At 36.8% G+C, this 24,297-nt stretch overlaps 2 protein-coding genes across 6 annotated transcripts in view; one reads left to right on the forward strand and one right to left on the reverse strand.

Moving 5' to 3' along the window:
* Pisd (phosphatidylserine decarboxylase) overlaps positions 1-24,250 on the forward strand; it is a 121,629-nt gene extending 97,379 nt beyond the window's left edge. Inside the window, exons 9-12 of one of the 5 annotated variants that reach the window (XM_078039572.1) lie at positions 5,156-5,286; positions 10,414-10,505; positions 11,682-11,784; positions 23,998-24,250. In XM_078039572.1, the coding sequence (XP_077895698.1) occupies positions 5,156-5,178 (23 nt within the window). In that variant the 3' untranslated portion in view covers positions 5,179-5,286; positions 10,414-10,505; positions 11,682-11,784; positions 23,998-24,250. Of the gene's footprint in view, positions 1-5,155; positions 5,287-10,413; positions 10,521-11,681 lie in introns of those variants that run through there. The other 4 variants (XM_078039571.1, XM_078039573.1, XM_078039574.1 and 1 more) reach the window with 4 other exon arrangements.
* Positions 1-24,297, reverse strand: part of Sfi1 (SFI1 centrin binding protein) — a 71,441-nt gene that overhangs the window by 46,636 nt on the left and 508 nt on the right. Inside the window, 4 exon segments of the mRNA XM_021719836.3 lie at positions 4,995-5,089; positions 6,901-7,011; positions 12,032-12,103; positions 15,255-15,428. Of these exon segments, the coding sequence (XP_021575511.2) occupies positions 4,995-5,089; positions 6,901-7,011; positions 12,032-12,103; positions 15,255-15,428 (452 nt within the window).

A 24,297-nucleotide genomic window follows, 5' to 3' on the forward strand; every position in this document is an offset into this window, starting at 1 on the left:
ATAGGCTAAGTAACCTATAAATGTTCCTCATCTGTAAAATGATGTTCCCTTACAGGTATGTCTATAAATCATACATGAGATAATTCATGAAAAATGTATCTTAATAATTCATGAAAAATGTACCTATTTTCTAGACATATAACACAGGAATCTGCATTAGCTGTCTCTGCCATGATTTGGATATATGTGACAATGTGACCATAATTCTCCTTAAGGCCTGAAAGTACTTGTAAACTTTTTACACAATAGTGAATAGTACTTCAGATATCTACGGACATGGCCTGAAAGAACACATAAGTCAGAAATAATTTTTTTCTCTTAAAAATTCAAGTGACTTTTCCCTTCTGTTCCACAATACATAGATAACATTTATGAGACAGGACATATTCTGGGCCACAAATCAAACCTTAAAATTAAAAGGACTGAAATCATACTGTATCTTATTCTCTAATCCATAATGGAATAAATTAGAAATTCTTAACAAAAGGATACAAGAAGATACCCAAATATTAGGAAATTAAGCATTCTTTTAAATAATCTATGGGGCCTACACCTCTTCCCAGCAACTTGGTGGCTGAGGCAAGAGGGTTACAGATCCAGGCCAGTCTGGGCAACTCAGTGAGATCATGTCTCAAAATAAAAACTAAAAAAGAATGGGAATATAGGACAAAAGTAGAGTGCCTCTGGGATCAATCCCCAGTACAAAAACAGGAGGGAAAAAAAAAAAGAGGAAAAATCATAAGTGGAATTAGAATTTTTTTTAACTGAATGAAAACAGAAATATAACATTAAATTTTGCATGATGCAGTTAAAACACTTTAAGGGAACTTTATTTGTAGCACTAAATGCTTATCTTAGAAAAAAAAATGTAATGTCTTAAATCAATAACCTCAATTTACATTCTAAGAAACTAGAAAAAGAAGACCAAATTAAAACCAAAGCTTCCGTGAGTGTATGATATGTCAAAATACATTCTACTGTCACGTTTAACTAAAAAGAATAAAAAAATCATAATGGTCAAAAATAAAAAGACTGAAGACATAAATTACCAACATCAAGAATTAAAAAAAGGGTTTGACTACAGATTCTATAACACACTGAAGTTATTATAATGAAATATTCCATGCTCATAAATTTGATAACATATTTGAAAAACATATTCCTTGAAAACTCACTCAAAAAATAACCAAAATAACCTAACATGTATTTATAAACTTGAACTCAAAGTTTAATATCCTTCCACAAAGAAAATGCCAGAACTAAAGGATTTCATCAAAGAATTTTACTGAAAATTTAAGGAACAAATAAAACCAACTCTGCAAATCTCTGTCAGAAAATAGATGAGGCTGAAATACTTTCCAAAACATTTTGTGAGGCCTGTATTACCCAGCATTAACCAAAACCAGACAAAAACATATGACAAAAGAAAACAACAGAGCAACATCCCACATGAACACAGAAGCAAAAATCTTCAAAGAAATCTGAAATAGTGGCACATTTCTATAATCCCAGCAGCCTGGGAGGCTAAGGCAGGAGGATTCCTAGTTCAAAGCCAGTCTCAAGTCTCAGCAACTTAGCAAGGCCCTAAACAACTTTGTGAGATACTATTCCAAAATAAAATATAAAAAGGGATATTGATATGGCTCAATGGTTAAGTGCCCCCTGGGTTTAATGCCTGGTACCAAAAAAAAAAAAAAAAAAAAAGAAATTAGAAATTGAACCCAGTAAGATATAAAGAGTGAAAGTACTCTGAGGAATGTAAAGTTGATTCAAAAAATCAAAAATCGCTCTAAATAATTCATCATAGTACTGAACTAAAAAAAGAATAGAACTGGGCACTACCTGTAATCACAGCTTCCTAGGGAGGCTGAGGCAAAAGGATTACTTGAGCCCAAGAGTTTAAATTCAGAAACATAGTAAGATCTGTGTCTCTAAAAAAAGATATATTATCATGGCAATTGATACAGAAAAACTATCAAGTCAGCAAAAAATACTCAGAACAAGGGAGCTTCCTTTACCTGATGAAGAACATCTACAAAAACCTATCATAATACTTAATGGTTAAAGACTGAATAATTTTCCCTTAAAATCAGGAACAAACCTCTTCCCAATAGCTGTACTAGAGTTATGCACCACTATACCCAGACTAGAATACATACATTTTTTTAAAACCCTGAAAATTGAACAAGAACTCAAACAACCCAATTTAAAAGAACAAAAACCTGGGCATGGTAGCACATGTCTAGTACCAGAGGTTCAGGAACCCGAGCCAGGAGGATCTAAAGTTCAAAGCCAGCCTCAGCAATTTAGCAAGACCTTGTCTCAAAATACAAAAATAAAAAGGGCTAGAGATGTGGCTCAAGAGTTAAGCACTGCTGGGTTCAATCCCCAGTACCAAAGAAAAGATTTTTATTTTTTCTATTTTTTTGGAGTTGTAGATGGGCAGCATGCCTTTATTTTATTTATTTTTATGCAGTACTAAGCGTTGAACCCAGTGCCTCACATGTTCTAGGCAAGACCTCTGATACTGAGCTACAGCCCCAGCCCAGAATAAAAGATCTTGAACAGACACTTCACTAAAAGAGAGAGATTGCAAATAAGAACATAAGCAAAGGAAAAGATACTCAACATCATTACTCATTAAGGAAATTCAAACTAAAGCCACAGTGTGACATCTGTACTGACCTATCAATACAGTTAAAATTTTTTTTCAGATAGCAACACTAAGAGCTAGTGAGGATATAGTAAAAGTAGAATCTTCAAAAATTGCTGATGGAAATACAAATGGTATCATCACTTTGGTAAAATAAAATTATGGCATCTGCCAGTAAATGGATGGAACTGGAGACTATCAAGCTAAGTGAAATAAGCCAATCTCAAAAAACCAAAAGTTCTGATATGGGGATGCCAATTCACAATGGGGGCAGGGAGGGAGAAGGGGAGGTTCACCAGATTGGACAGGCAGTATGGGAGGAAAGGAGGGAGGATGAGAATGAGAAAGATAGTAGAATGAAGTTATACTTCAAGTATATATAATATGTCCAAATACATTCTACTGTCATGTATAACTAAAATAATGATAAAAATAAATACATATAAATAAATAAAACAGGCCTGGAGCTGGGCATGATGTTACAAGCCTATAATTCTATCTACCTGGGAGGCCTCACAAAAGGATTATAAATTCAAGCCTAGTCTAGACAATTTGGTGAAACCATATCTCAATTTTTTTTTTTAAAAAGAGCTGTATGTGTACATCAGTGGTATATTATTGTGAGTTCTATCTTCAGTATCACCTAAAAAAAAAAAAAAAGGAAAAAACAAAAACAAAACAAAAACCTGATACTCTTGTTTCTCTTCAGATCACATAAATCTTTCACCTTTTGAAATGGGCTTGAAAATGGTTGGGCACAGTGGCAGATACCTGTAATCCCAGCTGCTCAGAGTCTAAGTTGCTGAGGCTGACCTCAAACTTGTGATTCTCCTGCCTCAGCCTCCTGAGTAACTAGGATTATAGGAAAGTGCCAACATGCCTAGACCAAATGAACTATTATGCAAGAGAGTGATATGATATTTTCTGTGTCTTACCATGCTTTAGCTATGCACACAATGAGAAGAGGGAGAAAATAAGTGCAAGGAAATGACTGAAAAGATACACATAACATTCTGTAGAAAAGATGAGGATTACTCTCAGGCAGTGGCAAAGAAAAAAGACTACAAGTGACACCACAGAGGACTATCATATAACATTAGATAACTGATGATTTGAGGCATAAGAAATGAACAGGCTATTCCTAACAAAGGCTTCTCACTTAGGAAAAGTAGAAAGAAAAGCAGGTCTATACGGTAAGGGAGTTGACAAGTACTTGTGACATGCAGGGTGAGTTTGAAGTACATGCAGGAGAGTCATATGGAATGCATATAAGGCAGTAGCTAATGCAGGTTACATAATCATTTTTAAACCCTGTGCCTTTTTCCCTTGGACTCTTCAGATGGGTGTCTGTGTAGAGAATCAGATGTAACTGCGTTACTATTACTGTCCTTGATGGAGTCTGCCTGGAAACGGGATATTCTGTCAAGGTATAGATAGGTAACAGCTTGAAAACGAGGTGTCTACTGTCCTTGGGAGGGCCTACTTGCAAACGAGAGGCTCCTTCAAGGTTTAGATAAGGTAACAGTAGACATGCTTGAAAACAGAGGTGTCTGCTGTCCTTGGGAGGACTTGCCTGCAAACGGGATGTTCTGCCAAGTGGGCTAGGAGGGCGCTGAGAAAAATTTTATTATCTGTTCTTAACAAAGAGCAGAGCTCAACATAGTCCAGGCCGAGAATAGATTAGCCATGAGAAGCGGGTCACTTCTGATTAGAAAGTAAAACTTCTGTATGCTATGTTTAATTAGCTGAAAGACCTGATTTATTGATGTTGGAAGGCTGCCTTCTTTGTTCACAATACTATAAAAAGATTGCTTGTACACAATAAAGGACTTTTTTTCCTGCTGCTGCTTCGCTTGCTCTGCTTCTTATTTCTTTTCCCATGCTGACCTGCAAGTGAATTACTGCAACATTTCTGGACTCTACTTATGGAGGAACCAGAACAGCAGCAGCACTCAACTAATCACTGGATCACTAAGAAGCAACCTGGGCAAAACAGTTCAGAAATGAGCAGTATATGGCTCTCTGGTAAATTGATACATGGCAGCCAAATAGACTGCTGCCCCAAGTGCCATAGGAGATACACAGCCAGAACAACCCACCAACAGGCATTGCCAGGACACACAAATTCTCATGAGTCTTAAGTGTATAAACCATGCCATATGGAGAAAATCAGAGATGTGATCATATACCCCAGAGATTATGCATTCTGAAAAATGTGAAATGGAATCTTCCCTTTAATCTTGAGTTATTCTTGCTTCCAGACAATCTGTTTATCCCTCTCAAGAGCTCCTGTGAAAGTAAATGTGGGCATCTACTTTACACATGTGGTTCCTTTTCTCACCATGATCCAAGGCTCTAATGTACTTGTTCTTCATCTCCTGCTGCTGATGCACATAGATCTTCCAGTACTGGAACATTAAGTTGTACAAGTAATATCTGAGGAATCAGAAAAACAAATGATATATGGCATTGATTCTTTTTCTTTCTTTCTTTCTTTTTTAGTACTGAAACCAGAGGAGATTTAGAAGTGAGCTACATCTCCAGCCCTTTTTATTTTAATTTTAAGACAGATTGCCCAGATTGGCCTTGAACTTGATCCCTTGAAACAGCCTCCCAAGTTGCTGGGATCACAGGTATGAAACACTGCACTGATATGCAACACTAATGGCTTTTTAAGACAAAACAACTCTTAATCCAACACACCCATCTGTTCTATACTCAGAACATGGAATATAGAACAAAAAACCTATCAGCACCTAAGCAAAAATTCCATTTCCTACAATCACAGAGAAATTTATCCTCCTTGAAAATAGGAGGATAAATTATATAGAGAAAGATTCATTCTCTATACCTTAAAATGTCACTGAGGAAGAAAAGCTTGACTTCTCCAAGAATAACTTCACTTTCAACATGCACAAAGCCATGACATTTGGAAGGACACTCATATCATTCTAATCATCCACACTGAAAAACATTACTTCTCCTTGTCACTGCAATATGGTCAATGGAGCTTTTTCCTTTTTCTTCTCCTTTATATAGACATCACACATCTTAACACTTTCATCCCTCCATAATTTCACTACCCCAATTCTAAAGCTTGATTTCAAATTTAAGTGTAGGCTTTTAGAACTACTGAAAATCAATCTCTCTCTCTCTCTCTCTCTCTTTTAAGTACCAGGGATTAAACACAGGGGCACTCAACTACTGAGCCACATACCCAGCCCATTTTATATTTTATTTAGTGTAGGGTATTTTTAAGTTGGCTAAGGCCTCACTAACTTGCTAAGACTGGCTTTGAACTTTAAGCCTCTTGCCTCAGCTTCCTAAGCTACGGGCATTACAGGCATGCACCACCATGCCAGGACCTCAATGGATCTATTTTTAATCTGAAATGGTCAGAAGTCAGAAGTCCTATCCCAACTAAAAGTGACTATAATGACAGTCAATATCATCTTAAAGACATAACGTATATATACTTTTTTAAAAAAGATCTAAAAAAATGTGTATTTGATCTAATTCACAAGTTTTACTTTATCCCTTCATCTCAGGGAATGTGAATGTGAACATCAAGGATTAAGAATGTTTACTGGCTGGGGATATGGCTCAGTTGGTACAGTGCTTTCCTTGCATGCACAAGGCCCTGTGTTCAATCCCCAACACAACAACAACAACAAAAATATGTTTACTTTCTATTTCAAGTTTCCTTTTTTTTTCTTAATGTTCTATATTGGGCATATATTTTCTCCCATAATCAACATGAATTACAACAATATTTTTTAAATAACAGAATACTCTCAGAAATTATACAGAAGTGAGAATCAGTGAGAAACCCCATTCAAATCATTAGCATGACCAATATATAATGGTTATTAGGAGTGTGTATGCATATGTATATACACATGCAAGTGCACGCATACATGCTTGGGTTTAATTTAGGACTTCAAATTGCTTACTCTAAAAATGATTTGAAGAAAACCAGAAAGCAATCTAACTTTACTCCTTTTGACCAAAAACATGCCAAAAGGAATCTGACTATATGTCAAATCTATCTATTAAAATGTGTAAAATTGGGGGCTGAGGTTGTGGCTCAGCAGTAGAGCACTCACTGAGCACATGCAAGGCCTTGGGTTCAATCCTCAGCACCACATAAAAATAAATTAATCAAATGAAAGTATTGTGTCCAACTACAACTAAAAATAATTTTTTTTAAATGTGTAAAATTGAAGTAATGTGACACAAAATCTGACCTGTAGTGACAGTCAGCTCGAACACAGAGTTTCCATTCTCGATTCAAAACCCACCACTCTTCTTTCCATTCTTCAAAGACTTTCCGTAGTAGTCTCTGCTCATAGTAAAACCTTGGGCCATGAAAAACATGAGAGAGAGTTAGACAAGATGAAGTTGGAGCTAGCATGTATTCCAAAATCAGTTTCTTATTACTCTAGCCTTCTTAAAGAAGAGTAAACACCAAAATAAATTAAAAATAGACATTTAACTTTTTCAAATAAAAAACTTAAAACTACTTAAGCAAGAAATAAAGATTAAAAACTTATAATATAGATCTTACTGATTAAAGATGCTAAAGTAAAATTAAAATCTTAATTTTAATAAATGAATTTGAGAATTATTTCAAATTAATTCATCAGACTAAAAAAATATTTTTTGTTCCCACAATGTGGTAATTACAATTCATTTATATGCTAAGGAGATTAATGTTTTAAAACAAGAAAATGCCTAATGGTATCCCCAATATTTAACAGGAACATAGATGACAAAGTAAATGAAACCTGTTCAAGGGAGTTATAAAAACATAAGAGCGGTAAGAGAAAATGAGGAGAGGGAAAAGGTAATAAGAAAACAAATAAGGGCTGGGGATGCGGCTCAAGCGGTAGCACGTTCACCTGGCATGCATGCGGCCCGGGTTCGATCCTCAGCACCACATACAAAGATGTTGTGTCCGCCGAAAACTAAAAAATAAATATTAAAAAAAAATTTTCTCTCTCTCTCTCTTTAAAAAAAAAGAAAACAAATAAGCAGTGATGGTGCTGATGTCACTGTCAAAGTGATTGATAACTCAAGAACGTGGGTCCTTGTCAATCACTCTGAATTTCTTTTCAAAGTTCCACAGGCTGATATTCCCTTCCCTTTGCCCACTCAGATTTTTCAAGCTGGCTTAAAAAGTTATTCATAAGAAAGTAAGGCACGGTGGCACACGCCTGTAATACCAGAAGCTCGGGAGGCTGACGCAGGAATTCAAAGCCAGCCTCAATAATTTAGTGAGGCTCTGAGCAACTTAGAGAGACTGTTTCAAAAAGTTTAAAAAAGAAAACAAAAAAAGGGCTGAGGAAGTGGCTAAAAAATAAAAAAAATATATTTATTTTTAGTATTTAATATTTAAAAAAATATTTATTTATTTTTATTTTTTTTAACATTATTTTGTGGCTTTAATTATCTTTCCCAGGATTACTGGAGAGCAACCCTGAAGGTCTATGATACACTGATTTGAGATTTTTCTAAAATTAAAGTTTAATTTCTTTGAAATTGCAAAACTTATGACAGCTGTGTTCTTAATTGTAGCCTTTTTTTTATTGTTGATTGTTCAAAACATTACATAGTTCTTGATATATCATATTTCACATTTTGATTCAAGTGGGTTATAAACTCCCATTTTACCCCGTATACAGCTTGCAGAATCACATCAGTTACACTTCCATTGATTTACATATTGATATACTCAAGTCTGTTGTATTCTGCTGCCTTTCCTATCCTCTACTATCCTCCCTCCCCTCCCCTCCCCTCCCCTCTTCTCTCTCTACCCCCACTACTGTAATTCATTCCTCCCCCTTGTATTATTTTTCCCTTTCCCCTCACTTCCTCTTGTATGTAACTTTGTATAACCCTGAGGGTCTCCTTCCATTTCCATGCAATTTCCCTTCTCTCTCCCTTTCCCTTCCACCTCTCATCCTTGTTTAATGTTGGTCTTCTTCTCGTGCTCTTCTTCCCTAGTCTGTTCTTAGTTACTCTCCTTATATCAAAGAAGACATTTGGCATTTGTATAATATAAAAAAAATATTTATTTTTTAGTTCTCGGCGGACACAACATCTTTGTTTTGTATGTGGTGCTGAGGATCGAACCTGGCCCTCATGCATGCCAGGTGAATGCGCTACCGCTTGAGCCACATCCCCAGCCCCTTGTTCATTATTTTAAAACTTAGGGGGCTGGGGATGTGGCTCAAGCGGTAGCGCTCTTGCCTGGCATGCGTGCGGCCCCGGTTCAATCCTCAGCACCACATACAAAACAAAGATGTTGTGTCCGCTGATGATTAAAAAATATTTAAAAATTCTCTCTCCCCCACCCCACTCTCTTTAAAAAAAAATAAAGAGTCAAGATTCTTATTAAAAACAATAATAATAAAATAAAATAAAACTTAGGAACCACCTGCCCATGGTACAATGAACACAACCATCTACTTTCTTCCCTTCCCAAAACACCACTAAAATAATAGCAAATACATTTAAAAAGGCAGACACTCACAGAAAATAGGACAGAAGATGACAGATAAGATGTCAACAAAGTTTACGTAATTAATGAAAAAGTAGGTAGGCAAGTGGCAACTGAGTTACCAAATCAGAAAAGGCAGAGAACTGAAATGTCATAGGACTAAGAGGCATCTGGAAGGAAGGAGCCAGGATTATATGAAGAGAGGATTATATCAGAAGTTGTTAGGTTCCTAGGTCTTGTTCACCCAAGTCAAGACTCAGTTTCTCTCTGGAGAGGCTGAACCAGAGAAGCGCCAGATTCTAGACTACTAGGCAAAGCTCTGGAGACATTCCCTAAACTGAGAATTGACATAATAAACAATGAAACTCTACTCCCTTTCCCTGCGTGCAGTCATGCTCCCACTTAAGTCCATCCCATATCAGCAGGAATTCAGAGGATTCATCTATTCTGGGGAAAACTGATCTTAATCTAGGAAAAAGGCCTTCAGAGATGCTGACAGTTGAAAGTTCCCCAGTGAAATCTCCTAAATTCTGCCTCCAAAGCCTGAGGAAACCCTGGATTTATAAGTACAAACACATAAAACCAATTAGCTTTTTAAAATCTCTTAAATATGAACATACTTAGAGAACAAATATTTCCATTCTCTCATTTAAATTTAGAAATTAAGGCCCATATCCAGGTGTGGTGGTATAGGCCTGTAATCTCATCAATTCTGAAAGCTGAGGCAAGAGGATTTCAAGTTTGAGGCCTGCATCAGCAACTTATGGAGGCCCTAAACATTTCAGCAAGACCCCATTTCAAAAAACAATAATAATAAAAATTTAAAAACAAATTGAGGCCCAAAACTGTACCTTATCCTCAGATCAGACAATGAGGGTCAGGGATAGAATCAAAACTTAGGTCTCCTAAATTCTAGTTTAATATTTTGTTCTCTATAACCTGTACCACTCAAGAGAAAAGAAATGAAAAAGAGCATGTAAACGTTTTAAAGCTATAACCATAGTATGGTAGTACTAGCTGTCACTGGCTAAACCAATATGAACCACCAAGCCCCTACATCTTCACTAGTATACCCTACAAAGGGTGGAACAATTTTCATTCCCAACCTCCTCTATAGCTAAAGATAGTCCATGACAAAGCTCTGGCCAATGAGGCAGAAACAGAATGCAGCCAGGGACTTCTGGAAGTTTGTTTTTTTTTTTTCCCCTGATAAAAGACAGATCAAAATGACAACAATATTTGTCCTTCCTTCCTATAGGACCCTGGAACAGTCATCCTGCAATGATGCAATGTTACCTGTGAGGACAAGTGCCAATATGTTAAGGACAGTCAGCTACAAGTATAATAAAAGTTGAGTACTTGCAATTTTTTTTTTTTTTTTTTTGAGAGCGGGATTGAACCCATGGGCACTCAATCACTGAGCCACATCCCCGGCCCAATTTTTATTTTGAGACAGGGTCTAAGTTGTTGAGAGCCACAGCCAAAGGGGCCCCAGCAAACTTCCAGCTGCCAGCAAGCTTCAGACTGCCAGCTGATGATTGGTTCACAGTGGCCCCAGCAACATCTAGCTGATTGGCTCCTCTGTGGTGATGTTCATTGGGCTGTTTCCCTGCCCTTCAGACTGCCAGCTGATGATTGGCTCACAGCGGCCCCAGCAACATCTAGCTGATTGGCTCCTCCACAGAGCTGCTCATTGGGTGACTTCTTTGGCTCCGCCCACGCGACCCAGCCAATCGGCTTCAAGAGCAGGAGGATTGTGGGAGGTTGGGAGGGTGTGTGGGAGGAGAGGCTTGTGGAAGCCGGTGGTGGCAGTTGGGCTCTGAGGGTTTTTTCCCTGGAGCTGTTTTGTTTGGCGGTTGTAGTTCTAAAAATAAAGTTAGTTTCTTTTTGACAAGTGGCTCCTGATTTGTGCCAAGCCAGACTTCGGCACTAAGTTGCTTAGGGTATCACTATTTGATGAGGCTGGACCTGAACTTGTGATCCTCCTGCCTTAGCCTCCCAAGTTGCTGGAATTATGGGTGTGTACCACCATGCCCAGCTAAAAGTTGAATCTTTGATGGTATCCTTGAACTGCTAAACCAATACCAGTAACTGCCAATTCCAAATTGCTTGTGAAAAAAAGCAAATCTCAATTTGCTTAATAAGAAACTTTAAGTCAGATTCTCAGAGTCAAAAGCATTCTCAATGGCTGCCAATTCTCCCTCTGAAACACACCCTATATATGGGCCCCTTCTCCCCACCCCCACTGCCTCCTGCTCAGTGTTCCTGACTCTGATTCCTCTTATACCTCATTCTTCCCACTGCAGTTAAATTGACTATAACCAAAAATCGTAGCAGTGGGTGGTGGCGATCTATGCAAAGAACAGTATATGTATATTATAAACATGTGTAGTGTACATATATAATCATACATATATATGTGTACACACACACACACACACACACACACACACGTATGTGTATAATGTATAGCATATGACAGGAGATAACTCTTCATTAAAATTTCACTTCTCTTGCCCATGCCAGGTTTTTCCTCAGATTCTTCCCAAGATCAAGTCCATCTGTCAGTCTCACCAATGCCCTAAATGAGCTCTTCTCCTTGGCAACATTTTTTTTTTTTTCCAGAAAGGTAACAGCCATCCTAGTTAATTTTGTTCACCTAGTTCACTCCTTTATGCATTTATCCAGTCAACTAATATGCATGAGTTACCCTCACATCACATGCTTATATTAGGTAATATTCCAGCTCCAGGAGGCTGGGGAGGCACGGTGGAAGAATGTAGTAATATATGACATAATAAAGTATGTAGAAACTAGTATGAAGTTAAAACCTAGACTGAGTTCAACAGAAATGTGTTATTCTGAGCTAACACTACCTGGCTTTAGAGGGAAATACTCTTCCAAAAGTCATTCGAATCCACAAGTACAAGAATTTTCTGGTCACACATCTGAAAAAAGGAAAGAAAAGACATGTACATGTTATAACTGTTTGTTTAATGAGAGGAAACCTTTAAGGTCCCAGGAGAAGGGACACTAATATGACTCAAAGGGAATATCATAGCTAATCTTGCATCAAACAGAACATAGGAGACAAATTTATAAAGCTAAAGTCAAGATTTTTTTATTGGTACATAACTAATTAAACAAAATGTAGTTTCTTTGTGGCATTTTGGTATATGCATAAAACATAAATTTGATCAATTTCACTCCCCAATACTTCCCCTTATGTCCTCCCCCTTCTTGATCATCTTTTATCCAATGGGGCTCCTTTCTTTCCTGATATCCTCCTCCCTTCCCCTTCTTTTCCCACTAGCTTGTACATATGAGATACAACATAAGAGAACTTGTCTTTTCTAAGTCTGGCTTCTTGACTTAGAAAAGACAAGTACTCTTATGTTGTATCTCATATTATTTATGTTGTATCTCATATTATTTCACCTAATATGATGCACTCCAGTTCCACCTACTTTTCTGCAAATAATTTTGTTTCTATTAAGGCTGAATAAAACTCCATTGATTATATATACGACATTTTGTTAATCCACTTGTCTGTCTAAAGATGTTGTGCATTTGTATTATTATTGACCATTGTACTTTGTCTTTTGAAAAAAGTGTTCAGTTGTTCAGTTCATTTGCCCATTTACTGAATGTGTTTCTTGTCTCTTGGTGTTTTCTTTATATATATATATATATATATTCTGGATATTAATCCTCTGTCAGAAGAGAAGCTGAAAAAGATATGCTCCATTCTATGAGTTCTCTCTTCATGCTACTGTTTCTTTTGCTGTGCAAAAACTTTTTAATTCGATGCATTCCCATTTATTGACACTTGCTATTATTTCCTGAGCTACAGGAGTCCTATTTAGGAAGTCACCACCTGGATCTATATATGGATGTATTTCTCCTATGTTTTCTTCTAAAAGTTGCACAGTTACTGGTCTTATGCCTAGATCTTTAATCCACTTTGAGTTGACTTTTGTACAGGGTGAGAGATAAGAATCTAGTTTCATTCTTCTAAATATGGATATCCAGTTTTCCTTGCACCGTCAAAGAGACTATTCTATGACATATCTTTTTGGCATCTTTGTCAAAAATTAAATGTCTGTGGATATGTGGGTTTGTCTTCTATTCCATTGGTTTATGTGTCTGTTTTTATGCCAGTACCATGCTGTTTTTGTTACTATGGCTCTATAGTATAATTTGAAACTGGGCATTGTGATGCCTCCAGCTTCTCCCTTTTTTGCACAGGATTGCTTTGGCTATTCTGAGTCTTCTGTTTTTCCATATGAATTTCAGGGTTGTTTTCCCTAGTTCTCTGAAGAATATCATTGCTATTTTGATGGGGATTGCACTAAATCTATAGACCATTCTTGGAAATATGTCCATTTTCATAATATTAATTCTGCCTATTCATGAGCACGGGAGATGGTCTCATCTTCTAATGTCTTCTTCGATTTAACTTTTCAGTGTTGTGTAATGTTCCTTACAGAGGTCTTTCATTCCCTAGGTTAGATTTATTCCTAGGTATTTTTTTGTTGAAGCTCTTGTAAATGGAATGTTTTCCTGCTTTCTTTCTCAGTAGATTCATTATTGGAATATACAAAAGTTATCAATTTTTGTATGTTGATTTTGTATCCTGCCAATTTGCTGAATTTTTTTTTTTTAATCAGCTCTAGAAGTCTTCTAATGGATATCCAGTTTTCCTTGCAGCATCAAAGAGACTATTCTATGACATATCTTTTTGGCATCTTTGTCAAAAATGAAAAAAAAAATCTTCTAATGGAACCTTTAGAGTCTTCTAAATATAGGATAATAACTCAAGCAGATTATTTTTAAAAAACACTTTGATTATAATGTATTTTGCCAATGAAAAAATGAAGACTTCAAAGTTGAAGAAAAGTCATAATTGTTTTGTTCATATTATCCTTCTTCCCTAAAATGCCTAACAAATGTACACTTATCCTGGACTTTCCCTAACTCAAACAAAGTGAGGAGCTAGGTACTCTCAGCACTCTGTTCAAATGCCTTGTGTAATGTTATTCCACATCACAGCAATCAGCTCGGAGTATGTCTGTCATTCCCTCAGCAATTGGAGCCCTTGAGAGCAGGGACTGTACCTTATAGTAATCCTAGAAGGTAGTGGAATGCCTCTACAGACATAACAAAAGTTGGTTTGGAAAACGCTTCCTCCTTTATCTTATTCCTTTTTGAAAAAACAATATTAACTTATATTAGTTATTGATGGACCTTTATTTATTTGTTTACATGTGATGCTGAGAATCAAACCCAATGCCTCATATGCTAGGCAAGTGCTCTACCTCTGAGCCACAGCCACAGCCACAGCCCTGACATATTCTTACATTATTCTTCAAGACTCAGCTTAAACTCTGCTTCTCCAGAAAGTCACTGCTGGCTTTACTAATGTGGTTATTCTTGCCATGTGTGCCTTCTCTGCTCATAGTTCTTATCACATTTTATTGTTATGGCTTAACCTGATTTTAAACTTTTATAAGTTCAGGTTTTGGAATATAGCATAACACCTGGCAGAGTAGGCACTTAGTAAATTTTTGTTGAATGAATAAATGATGCCTTTAATACCTAACAAAGAATAGCAGAAAATGAGCTGGGCACAGTGGTATACACCTGTAATCCCAGGAGCTCAGGATATTGAGGCAGAAAGATTGCAGGTTTGAGGCCAGCCTCAGCTTATCGAGACTATAAGCAACCTAGTAAGAACCTGTGTCAAAATGAAAGGGGTTGGTGATGTAGCTCAGTGGTTAAGCATCCCTGGGTTCAATCCCTGGTACCAAAAAAAAAACCACAGAAAATAATCATTCTTCATGGGCCATATTTAGATTTTTTTCTTAAAGAATCATAACTTATACTTTGTGGTCCACAATTGGAGAACATGACTGAAAACAATGATAGATATTATGCCGCACATTTCTAAATATCCTTTTTACTGAACATTTCAATAGGAAGAGCAGGCATCACGTTCTCCAACTAATTGACATAGAAAATAAAAATCATTCCCTCACTTCAGCAAAGAAGGAAGAACTAGTGAGAAGTCCCTATAGGGAAGTGACTACTCAAGCACACCTGATGTGGAGTTCTCTCAAGCGGCCCCGTCGGGTCCAAGACTGTGAGGCATGATACTGTATTGGCCGACTAGTTCCAGGCAACTCTCTCTGGATCCCAGAGAAGGCAGAAGACTTTTTGATGGATAGTGCCTTTGGAGAATAAGGCTTTTTAATTGAACCATCCCTAAGAGACCTTAAATTTGAGAAATAGAGAAGAGAAAAAAATTATCACTGTATATTTTTTAAAATAGAAGCAAAATTAAATAGTAAATTGACTGAGACTAATTATAATGACTCAAGAACAATAAGCTTCCACATCTCCAACAGAAGTAACTGGAAACCAGCCAGGCACAGAACTGCATGCCTGTAATCCTAGTAACTCAGAAGGCTAAGGCAGGATTATCACAAGTTCAAGGCCAACCTCAACAACTTAGCAAGACCCTGTCTTAAAATAAAAAATTAAAAAAGGGCTGGGGATATAAATGACTGGTAAAATGTCCCTGGGTTCCACCCCCAGTACAAAAAAAAGAAATATCTGGCAAGCACTGGAGGTTGGTACTCCTGGTTGGGCTCTATGCAAGAAATACAAAACATAATAGTACACTAGAGTAATTAGGTCTAACACACTTTTTAGGAAAAATTTCCAGATAATATCAAATATGAAACCATATACTTTTAATAAACACTAATTTTTTTTGGGGGGGGGGGCAGTGCTAGGAACTGAACTCAAGGTGCTTTGCCACTAAGCTACATCCTCAATACACATATATACACACATACACACATACGTACTTCTGTGTGTATGTATGTATATATAAGTATATGTACATATACACACAAACATACACATACACATGTATTTTTTTTGTAACAGGGATTGAACCCAGAGATGCTTTACCAATGAGCTACATTTCCAGTCCTTTTTATTTTTTGATATAAGGTTTTACTAAGTTGCTTAGGGCCTTGCTAAACTGCTAGGCTAGCTTCAAACTTGCAATACTCCTGCCTCAGTCTCCTAAGTTGCTGGAATTACAGGCTTGCACCATGGCGTCAAGCTATTATTTCATATTTTTGAGATAGGATCTTGCTAAATTGCCAAAGATGTCCTTAAACTTGTGGATCTTCCCACCTCGGCTTCCCAAGGTGTATATGCCACTGTGCCCAGTCAAATTTCTAACGTTTAATCCTGTCTGAAAAACATTAAGCAATCAACTAAGGCAGGGATTGGAATTGTGTTGTGTTTGATTGGAATTGGAGATATCGGCATGACCCTGTGATTTTCAAAAAAAAAGAAAAACATGTCAGACCTCCACCCATAGGAAATACCTAGAAGCAATGACAATACATTAACAATGAGCATACCTAGAGACCAAATATAATTTTTTTCCCAAATTTTTTTAGTTGATATGGACACAATACCTTTCTTTCTTTTTATGTGATCTAGAGATTGAATGCAGTGACTTACACATGCTAAGTAAGCACTCTACCTCTGAGCCACAACCCCAGCCCCCAAATATTATTTCTAAAATACCACTCTCTACTAGAAGGACCCCAGAGCTCCTTTGAGAAATGGCCAATTTCCAGGTCTGGAGCAAGGAAAATGCAAGATGAGAATGGAATCTTATTTGGTCCAAAAATAAGGAAGTATTCAAAGAATGATGGAAAGCTGGATACAGTGGTACACACCAGTGATCCTAGTTACTAGGAAGACTGAGGTAGGAAGATCCCAAGCTCACAGCCAGCCTCAGCAACTTAGTAAAATTCTGTCTCAAAATAAAAATAAAAAAGGAGTGAGGATGTAACTCAGTGGTAGAGCATCCCTGAGTTCAATCCCCAGTACTCCCCAAAACAAAAAACAGAAACAAGTAAACAATGATGGAAAAATATCAAAAGGACACAGGAGCCAGCCTGAAAGACCACTGGCCAGATCTGGAACAATCTGAAAAGTAATGGATTAAAAATCAATTAATAAAATTGGAATCCATAAGTTAATACTAATATAAATAAATAAATACATGGGGTAGAATGGAAAACTATGCAGACTAATAGAAGGAAGGAGATAATTAGAAAATCATCATCTAGGAACCATCATACTAATAACTGATTTATAGAAGAATCATCAATGGATGCAAAAACAAGTTGGTGGCAGTTTTATAAGGAATACAATATTAACAGTCTCAAAAAAAAAAAAAAAAGCCCTCTAGCTGGGCTTCCTGTTATGCACCTGTAATCCCAGCTACAAGGCAAAGGATCAAAACCAGCCTGGGCTACACATAAAGACCTTGTCTCAAAAAAAAAAAAAAAAAAAGATAGATGCATAATGTGAATAATGAATAATAATGAAGAGACACTAAAGAAATCCAATTTTAAAAATACAAAGAAACTCAATATGAAAAATATCCTCAAAAGATAAGTGGTCCAGAGCTGGACACAGTGGCACATACCTATAATCCTAGTAGCTCTGGAGGCTGAGGCAGAAGGATTGTGAGTTCAAAGCCAGCCTCAGCAACTTAGCAAGGCCTAGCAACTTAGCAAGACCTTGTCTCGAAAAAAAAATATTTTAAAAAAACAGACTAAGGATGTGGCTCAGGAATTAAGTGTCCCTGGGTTCAATCCCGGGTACCAAACAAACAAATAAATAAATAAATAAAAAGTAAGTAGTCTAGGCCAGGCATGGTTGATGGCACCTGTCTAAAGTCCCAGGGACTCAGGAACCTTGTCTTAAAAAAAAAAAAAAAAAAAAGGTAAGAGTTCCAAACTCTTCAAAAACCTCCAGATCATGAAAGATAAGGAAAAATTAAGAAAGAATTCCAAACTGAAAGGGGACTCATGTATTGAAGATTAATTTCACTACACATATCATTTTGGTTTTTTTCAGTCTCTGTTGCTGTGGTAAAATAATAGAGAAAATAAATTTTAAGGATGAAAAGATTTATTTTGTCTCATGGGATAATTTGGTGCTATTATCCCAGCTAATGGCACTATGAGGTGGTGAAATTTTAGGAGGTATTGCCTACTTGAAGAAAGTTAGGTCAACTTTGTACCTTTGAAGGTTACATTGCGACCCCGGCCCCTTCCTCTTATTGTCTCTTGTTGCAATGAGGTAAGCAGCTTTGCTCCCCAACATATTCCCCCACCATGATGTTCTGATTTACCATAGACCAAAAAAGTCAATGGAGCCAACTGATTATGGCCTGAAACCATGCGCCAAAGTAAATCTTTCACCTTTAAAATTGTTTTTCTCAAATATTTTGCTACAGCAACAGAAGCAAAGACTAAAAAATCAAAATGCCATGTGTAGTCCTGGTTTGGATCCAGAATCAGAAAGGTTTTCTCACATTTGGTTGTTTAATTTTCCATAAGTAACATGACTAGAACAACCAACCACAAATTACTCTCAAATGAGTTATGTGTGTATTTATTTTTAATTCTCATTAGTCACAGTACTTATTGGTCTCACTTCAGAAACTAGCAATTGCTAAATAACTGCTTTTAAGAGAAATATAGAATACATAAATACAGAAATACAGAATTCCCTATATGTGCCCTGTAAATAGTATATATTTGAAAAATTACTAAGTTATAGTGGCACATACCTGTAATCCCAGCCACTTGGGAAGTTGAGAAGATTTCAAGTTGAAGGTCACCCTCAGCAACTTAATAAAGCCCTAAGCAACTTAGCGAGACCCTGCTTCAAAAATAAAAAGGACTTGCTAGGTGTGGTGGTACAAGCCTGTAATCCCAGCTGCTCGGGAGGCTGAGGCAGGAGGACTGTGAGTTCAAAGGTAACATTGGCAAAAAGCAAGGTGCTTGGGGCTGGGGATGTGGCTCAAGTGGTAGCACGCTCGTCTGGCATGTGTGGGGCGCTGGGTTCGATCCTCAGCATCACATAAAAGTAAAATAAAGATGTTGTGTCCACCGAAAACTAAAATAAATAAATAAATATTAAAAAATTCTCTCTCTCTCTTAAAAAAAAAAAAAAAGCTGTTAAGCAACTCAGTAAGACCCTGTCTCTAACTAAAATACAAAATAGGGCTTGAGGATGTGGCTCAGTGGTTGAGTGCCCCTAAGTTCAGTCCCCAGTAACCCAATAAATAAATAGCTAGATAGATAAATAAATAAATAAATAAATAAATAAATAAATAAGGACTGGGGATGTGACCCAGTGTCTTCCACCCCTGGGTTCAATTCCCACTACCAAAAAATAAAAATAAAAAAAGTAAAGTAAGGTAGGCAGTCAGGCGGTGGTGAGTGCTAAGGTCAGAGGATCACTTGAGCCCAGGAGTTCAATAAGCAAGAGCCTATCTCAGAAGGAAAACGAAACAAAAGGTAGAAGCATTATTCACAATATCCAAAAAGAAGAAACCCAAATGCCCATAAACGGATAAACAAAATACAGTACAGGCACACAATGGAATATAATTCAGCCATAAAAGAAGAATAAAGGGCTAGGAATGCATCTCAGTGGTAACATGTAGGAGGCCCTGGTTCAATTCCCAGGACTAGCTGGAGATATAGATCAGTTGACAGAGTGCTTGTCTAGCATGTTCAAGGCCCTGAGTTCAATCCCCAGCACCACCAAAAAAAAAAAAAAAAAAAAAAAAAAAATCCCAGGACTAGAAAAAAATAGAATGAAAACATTGATACATATTACAGCCTTAGTGAACCCCCAGATGAGTGAAATAAGCCAGATACAAAAAGATTAATATTGCATGGATCCATCTGTATGAGGTACATAGAATAAAGAAATTCATAGAAATAGAAAGTAGAGCCAGGTATGGTGGCACACACCTGTACTCCCAGCAGCTCGGGAGGCTAAAGCAGAAGATCAAAAATTCAAAGACAGCCTCAGCAAAACAAAGTGCTAAGCAACTTAGTGAGACCCTGTCTCTAAATAAAATACAAAACAGGACTGGGGATGTGGTCAGTGGTCAAATACTCCTGAGTTCAATCCCTGGCACCTCACCCACCGCAAAAAAAGAAACAGAAAGTAGAATAGACTGTACTGGGACTAAGAGAAGAGAGGAATGGGGAGTTGTTATTTAAAGCATACAGGCTTTCTTTTCAGAATGAAGAAAAAGTTGTGGAAATGCATATTGGCAATGGTTATACAATATTGTGAAAAATATCAATGAACTGTCTACTTAAAAATGATTAAAATGGCAAAATTTATGTTATATGTAGTTTATCATAAAATTTTTTTTAAATCTCTGGAAAAAAGTGAGGTAGGAGATTTGAGAAAAAAATAAAAGAATAGCTAGCAGGAATAAGTCAGGAAGGAAATAAAGTTAAAATGTTGTAGATTCCTATATTGTCTGAGAGGAAAGTAAGAATAATAATATTGACTTTTGAAAGGGTAAAGAGTAGGGCTGGAAATGTGGCTCAGTAGTAGAGTACTTGCCTAGCATGCATAATGCCTTTGAGGTTTTTCTATTGGTTGTGGGGATGGGGGTTATATTTTTTTTAATTTTAGTACTGGGGATTAAACCCAGCAGGACTTTATCACTGAGATATATCTCTGGTCCTTTTTATTTTGAAAGAGTTCTTACCAAGTTGCTTAGGGCCTCACAAAATTGCTGAGGCTGGCTTCAAACTTGTGATCCTCCTGCCTCAGCCTTCTGAGTCACTAGGATTAAAGGCCCATGGCACCACACCTGATAGGAGTTGTTTCAATGTCTAAAGTAGCCACTGAAAGAACAGAAAAAGAGCATGTAACTTCTACACTAATAAGAAAGTGGGAATATAAAAAAATATTTAACCTAAAAGTAGATTAAGAAAGGAAATAACAAATAGAAAGTGCCAAATCAGGCTTTAAATGTAAACCCACAATTTCTTTAAACATAAATAACTTAGAAGACCCAGTTAAAGATAAAGATTGCAAAAGTATATTTAAGAAGAATTTAACTATGGAATGTTTACAACAGACAATACAGAATTCTAAAACAAGAATACCTAAAAGAAATCTGGGTACAGTGGGGTGACTCAGGAGGCTCAAACAGGAGGATTGCAAGTTCAAAGCCAGCCTCAACAATTTAGCAATGCCTTAAGGAACTCAGTGACACCCTGTCTCAAAATTTAAAAAAAAAAGGGGGAGGGGGCTGGAGATGTAGTTCAGTGGTAAAGTACCCCTAAGTTAAATTACCAGAACCAAAAAAAAGAAAAAAAAAGTAACTAGATGAAGAAAATAATCATCATTCAAATAAAGACCAAACAAGATATTTTAATATAAGAAAAAGGTTTTTTGGCAAATAGCATTACTAGAAATAAAAATAGTCTCTGCCTACTGTTGAATTCACTAGCAAATTAACAATTATATATTTATATGCATCCAACTGTACTGTCTCAAAATACAAAAAGCTAAAAATTAACTGAATTATAAAAACTAGGCAAATCATCATTCATATTGGGAGATCTTAGATTTAATAATAATTTATAAAACAAGCACACAAAAAATTATTTTAATAATAATTAACATAATTATTAAAAATCCCCTAGTCTGAGAGTACAGCAGAGATAAAGAGCTTAGCATGTATGAGGACCTGCGTTTGAGCACTAGCATCACTAACAGAAAAATAAAAAAATAAAATTTCCTGATAGTTGAACATTGATAATCATATCAGAGTTTGGTTCTGCCCTTTGCTTCTATAGTTATTCTGTGCCCTCCCCACAAGGGGGAAAAAAATTCAAATGAATCCAATTTAACCTCTACATTCAATTACCAATTTACAGAAAAATACAGAGGACACAAGTATATTAAAATATTATGTCAAAAAAGAACTCAAATATTATGTATAACTGAAATGCACTAATAAAAACAAAACTAAAAAAAACCACTCACAAAATACCACTATATACCCACTATATACCATTATGCACTCATCAGAATAGCTAAACTTAAAAAGACTGACAATATCATGTGTTGATAAGAATGTGGAGTAACTGGAATTTTCCTATATTACTGGTGGAAAAATAAAATAGTAAAACCATTTTATAAAAAAAAATAACAATAATAAAAAATATACAAACATTTTATATATACACTCACATATATACATACATACACACACACACACACACACACACACACACACACACACACACACTCTGTCATATTTCTCAGTGCCTCAGAAGGCTAAGGCAGGAGGAAGAAAAGTTTGAGGCCAGGGCTGGGGAACAGCTCAGTGGTAGAACACTTGCCTAGTCCTGGGTTCAATCCTTAGCAACATTAAAAAAAAAAAAAAAAAGGTTGAGTAGGTTAAAAGTTTGAAGCCAGCCTCAGCAACTTGGTGAGACCTTGTCTCCAAAGGAAAAAAAAAATTTATATATATATACATACACACACACACACACACACACACACTATATTTTGTATTTTATTTAGAGACAGGGTCTGAGTTGTGCCTTTGCTAAGGCTGGCTTTGAACTCTCTATCCTCCTGAACCAGCCTATATATACATATATATATATAGAGAGAGAGAGAGAGAGAGAGAGCGAGAGCGAGAGAAGATATAGCTCACTGGTAAAACACCCTGAGTTCAATCCTTAGTACTGGGGAAAAAAAAATACACATAGAGGAATGTAATCAGTAAAATACAAATTGTGGAAAGTGCCACAAGACAAATAATTCTCTAATAATTCATTTCAAGGGAACCTACGTATTAAAAGAAATCTACACCACTTTTCTACACACATGATAATTGGTGGGTCTGCTTCTGCTCCACACTCTTTGCAGTTAGGGCAATTAGTCAGCCCAATTTATTTAGTTTCTTGGAAAAAAATCAGCCTATGCAATCACTCTAAGTGCTGTTGATTCAAATCTGGTTACTTTTGGAAGGGCAACAAAAGCTTTGGCAGTCTGGTCTTCAAAAACAGTATTCTTCCTCACCATGTGTTACTATATGGCTTATGGTTAACAGGAAAACCACTCATATGCATAACCTATAAAGAATATTACAGTTTCCAGGTAAAGAGTAGAACAACAGAAATACATCAAGATTTGGAGTAAAAACAAAAAGAAAATCCTGATTCTATGAGACCTGTAGGGACTACAACAAATCACATTATTCTCTCTATCCAATGTTCCTCATTTGTAAGTAGATACAAAATTGCTCACATTGTGGGAATCAAAGGAGATAATGAATTCCACAATATAAAGAAAATATCTCTTTACCATTCAGATACTTGGATCTTTAAGGTGTGCTGACTGACAGGCTTGCTCCCATAGGTATAGCCTCATATACTTGTAGAACCATAATAGAATATGTTGCCAGGCACAGTAGTACATTCCTGCAATCCCAGTGACTAAAGAGACTGAGGCAGGATGATCACAAGTTCAAGCCCAGCCTGGGAACTTAGTGAGATCCTGTCTAAAACTGAAAAAGGGCTTGAGAAGTAGTTCAGTGGTACAGAGTCGCTAGGTTCAATCCCAGTACTGGGGCATGGGGCGGGGCGGGGGCGGGGAAATCCTCAAAATATATTAGAAAACTAAATCCAACAATGTATACAAGCAATATACCATATAAACACCATGAACAAGTGGGGTTTATCCCAGGAATACAAATCTGGTTTAATTTCCCCCCAAAAAAGTGTTTTTTGGGGGGGAACAGTGAGGTAAAGATCTTACTGTGTTGCCCAATCCTCTTGCCTCAGCCTCTCGGTTTGTGCCCAGCTAATGGAAGAAAGAACGGGGGACAGGAAGTGCAATAACCCCCTCAGCATGGTAAAAGGTTAATGGAAGTATTCTTTCTTCCTTTCCGCTGTAGGCTGGCAGGTTGCTGTACAAGCACATTCATAAAACCTGGGAAGACGGTGCTGGTCCTAGCCACACATTACTTCAGACACAAAGCTGTCATTGTAAAGAACATTGATGATGGCACACCAGACTGTCCCTACAGTCATGCTCTGGTGGCTAGACAGCTGCCTCAAGCAAGAAGAAAACTGTCAAAAAGTCAAAGATCAAGAGAATCTTAATTTATGCTGAAAGTGACCAAATAAAAGCAGAAGAAAGATAAAAGAGTCAGCCAATCTTGATGTAATAACCTTTAACCTCAGGAAAATCATCC

This window comes from Ictidomys tridecemlineatus, chromosome 2 (assembly GCF_052094955.1).
Source record: "Ictidomys tridecemlineatus isolate mIctTri1 chromosome 2, mIctTri1.hap1, whole genome shotgun sequence".
In the NCBI taxonomy this organism is placed as follows: domain Eukaryota; kingdom Metazoa; phylum Chordata; class Mammalia; order Rodentia; family Sciuridae; genus Ictidomys; species Ictidomys tridecemlineatus.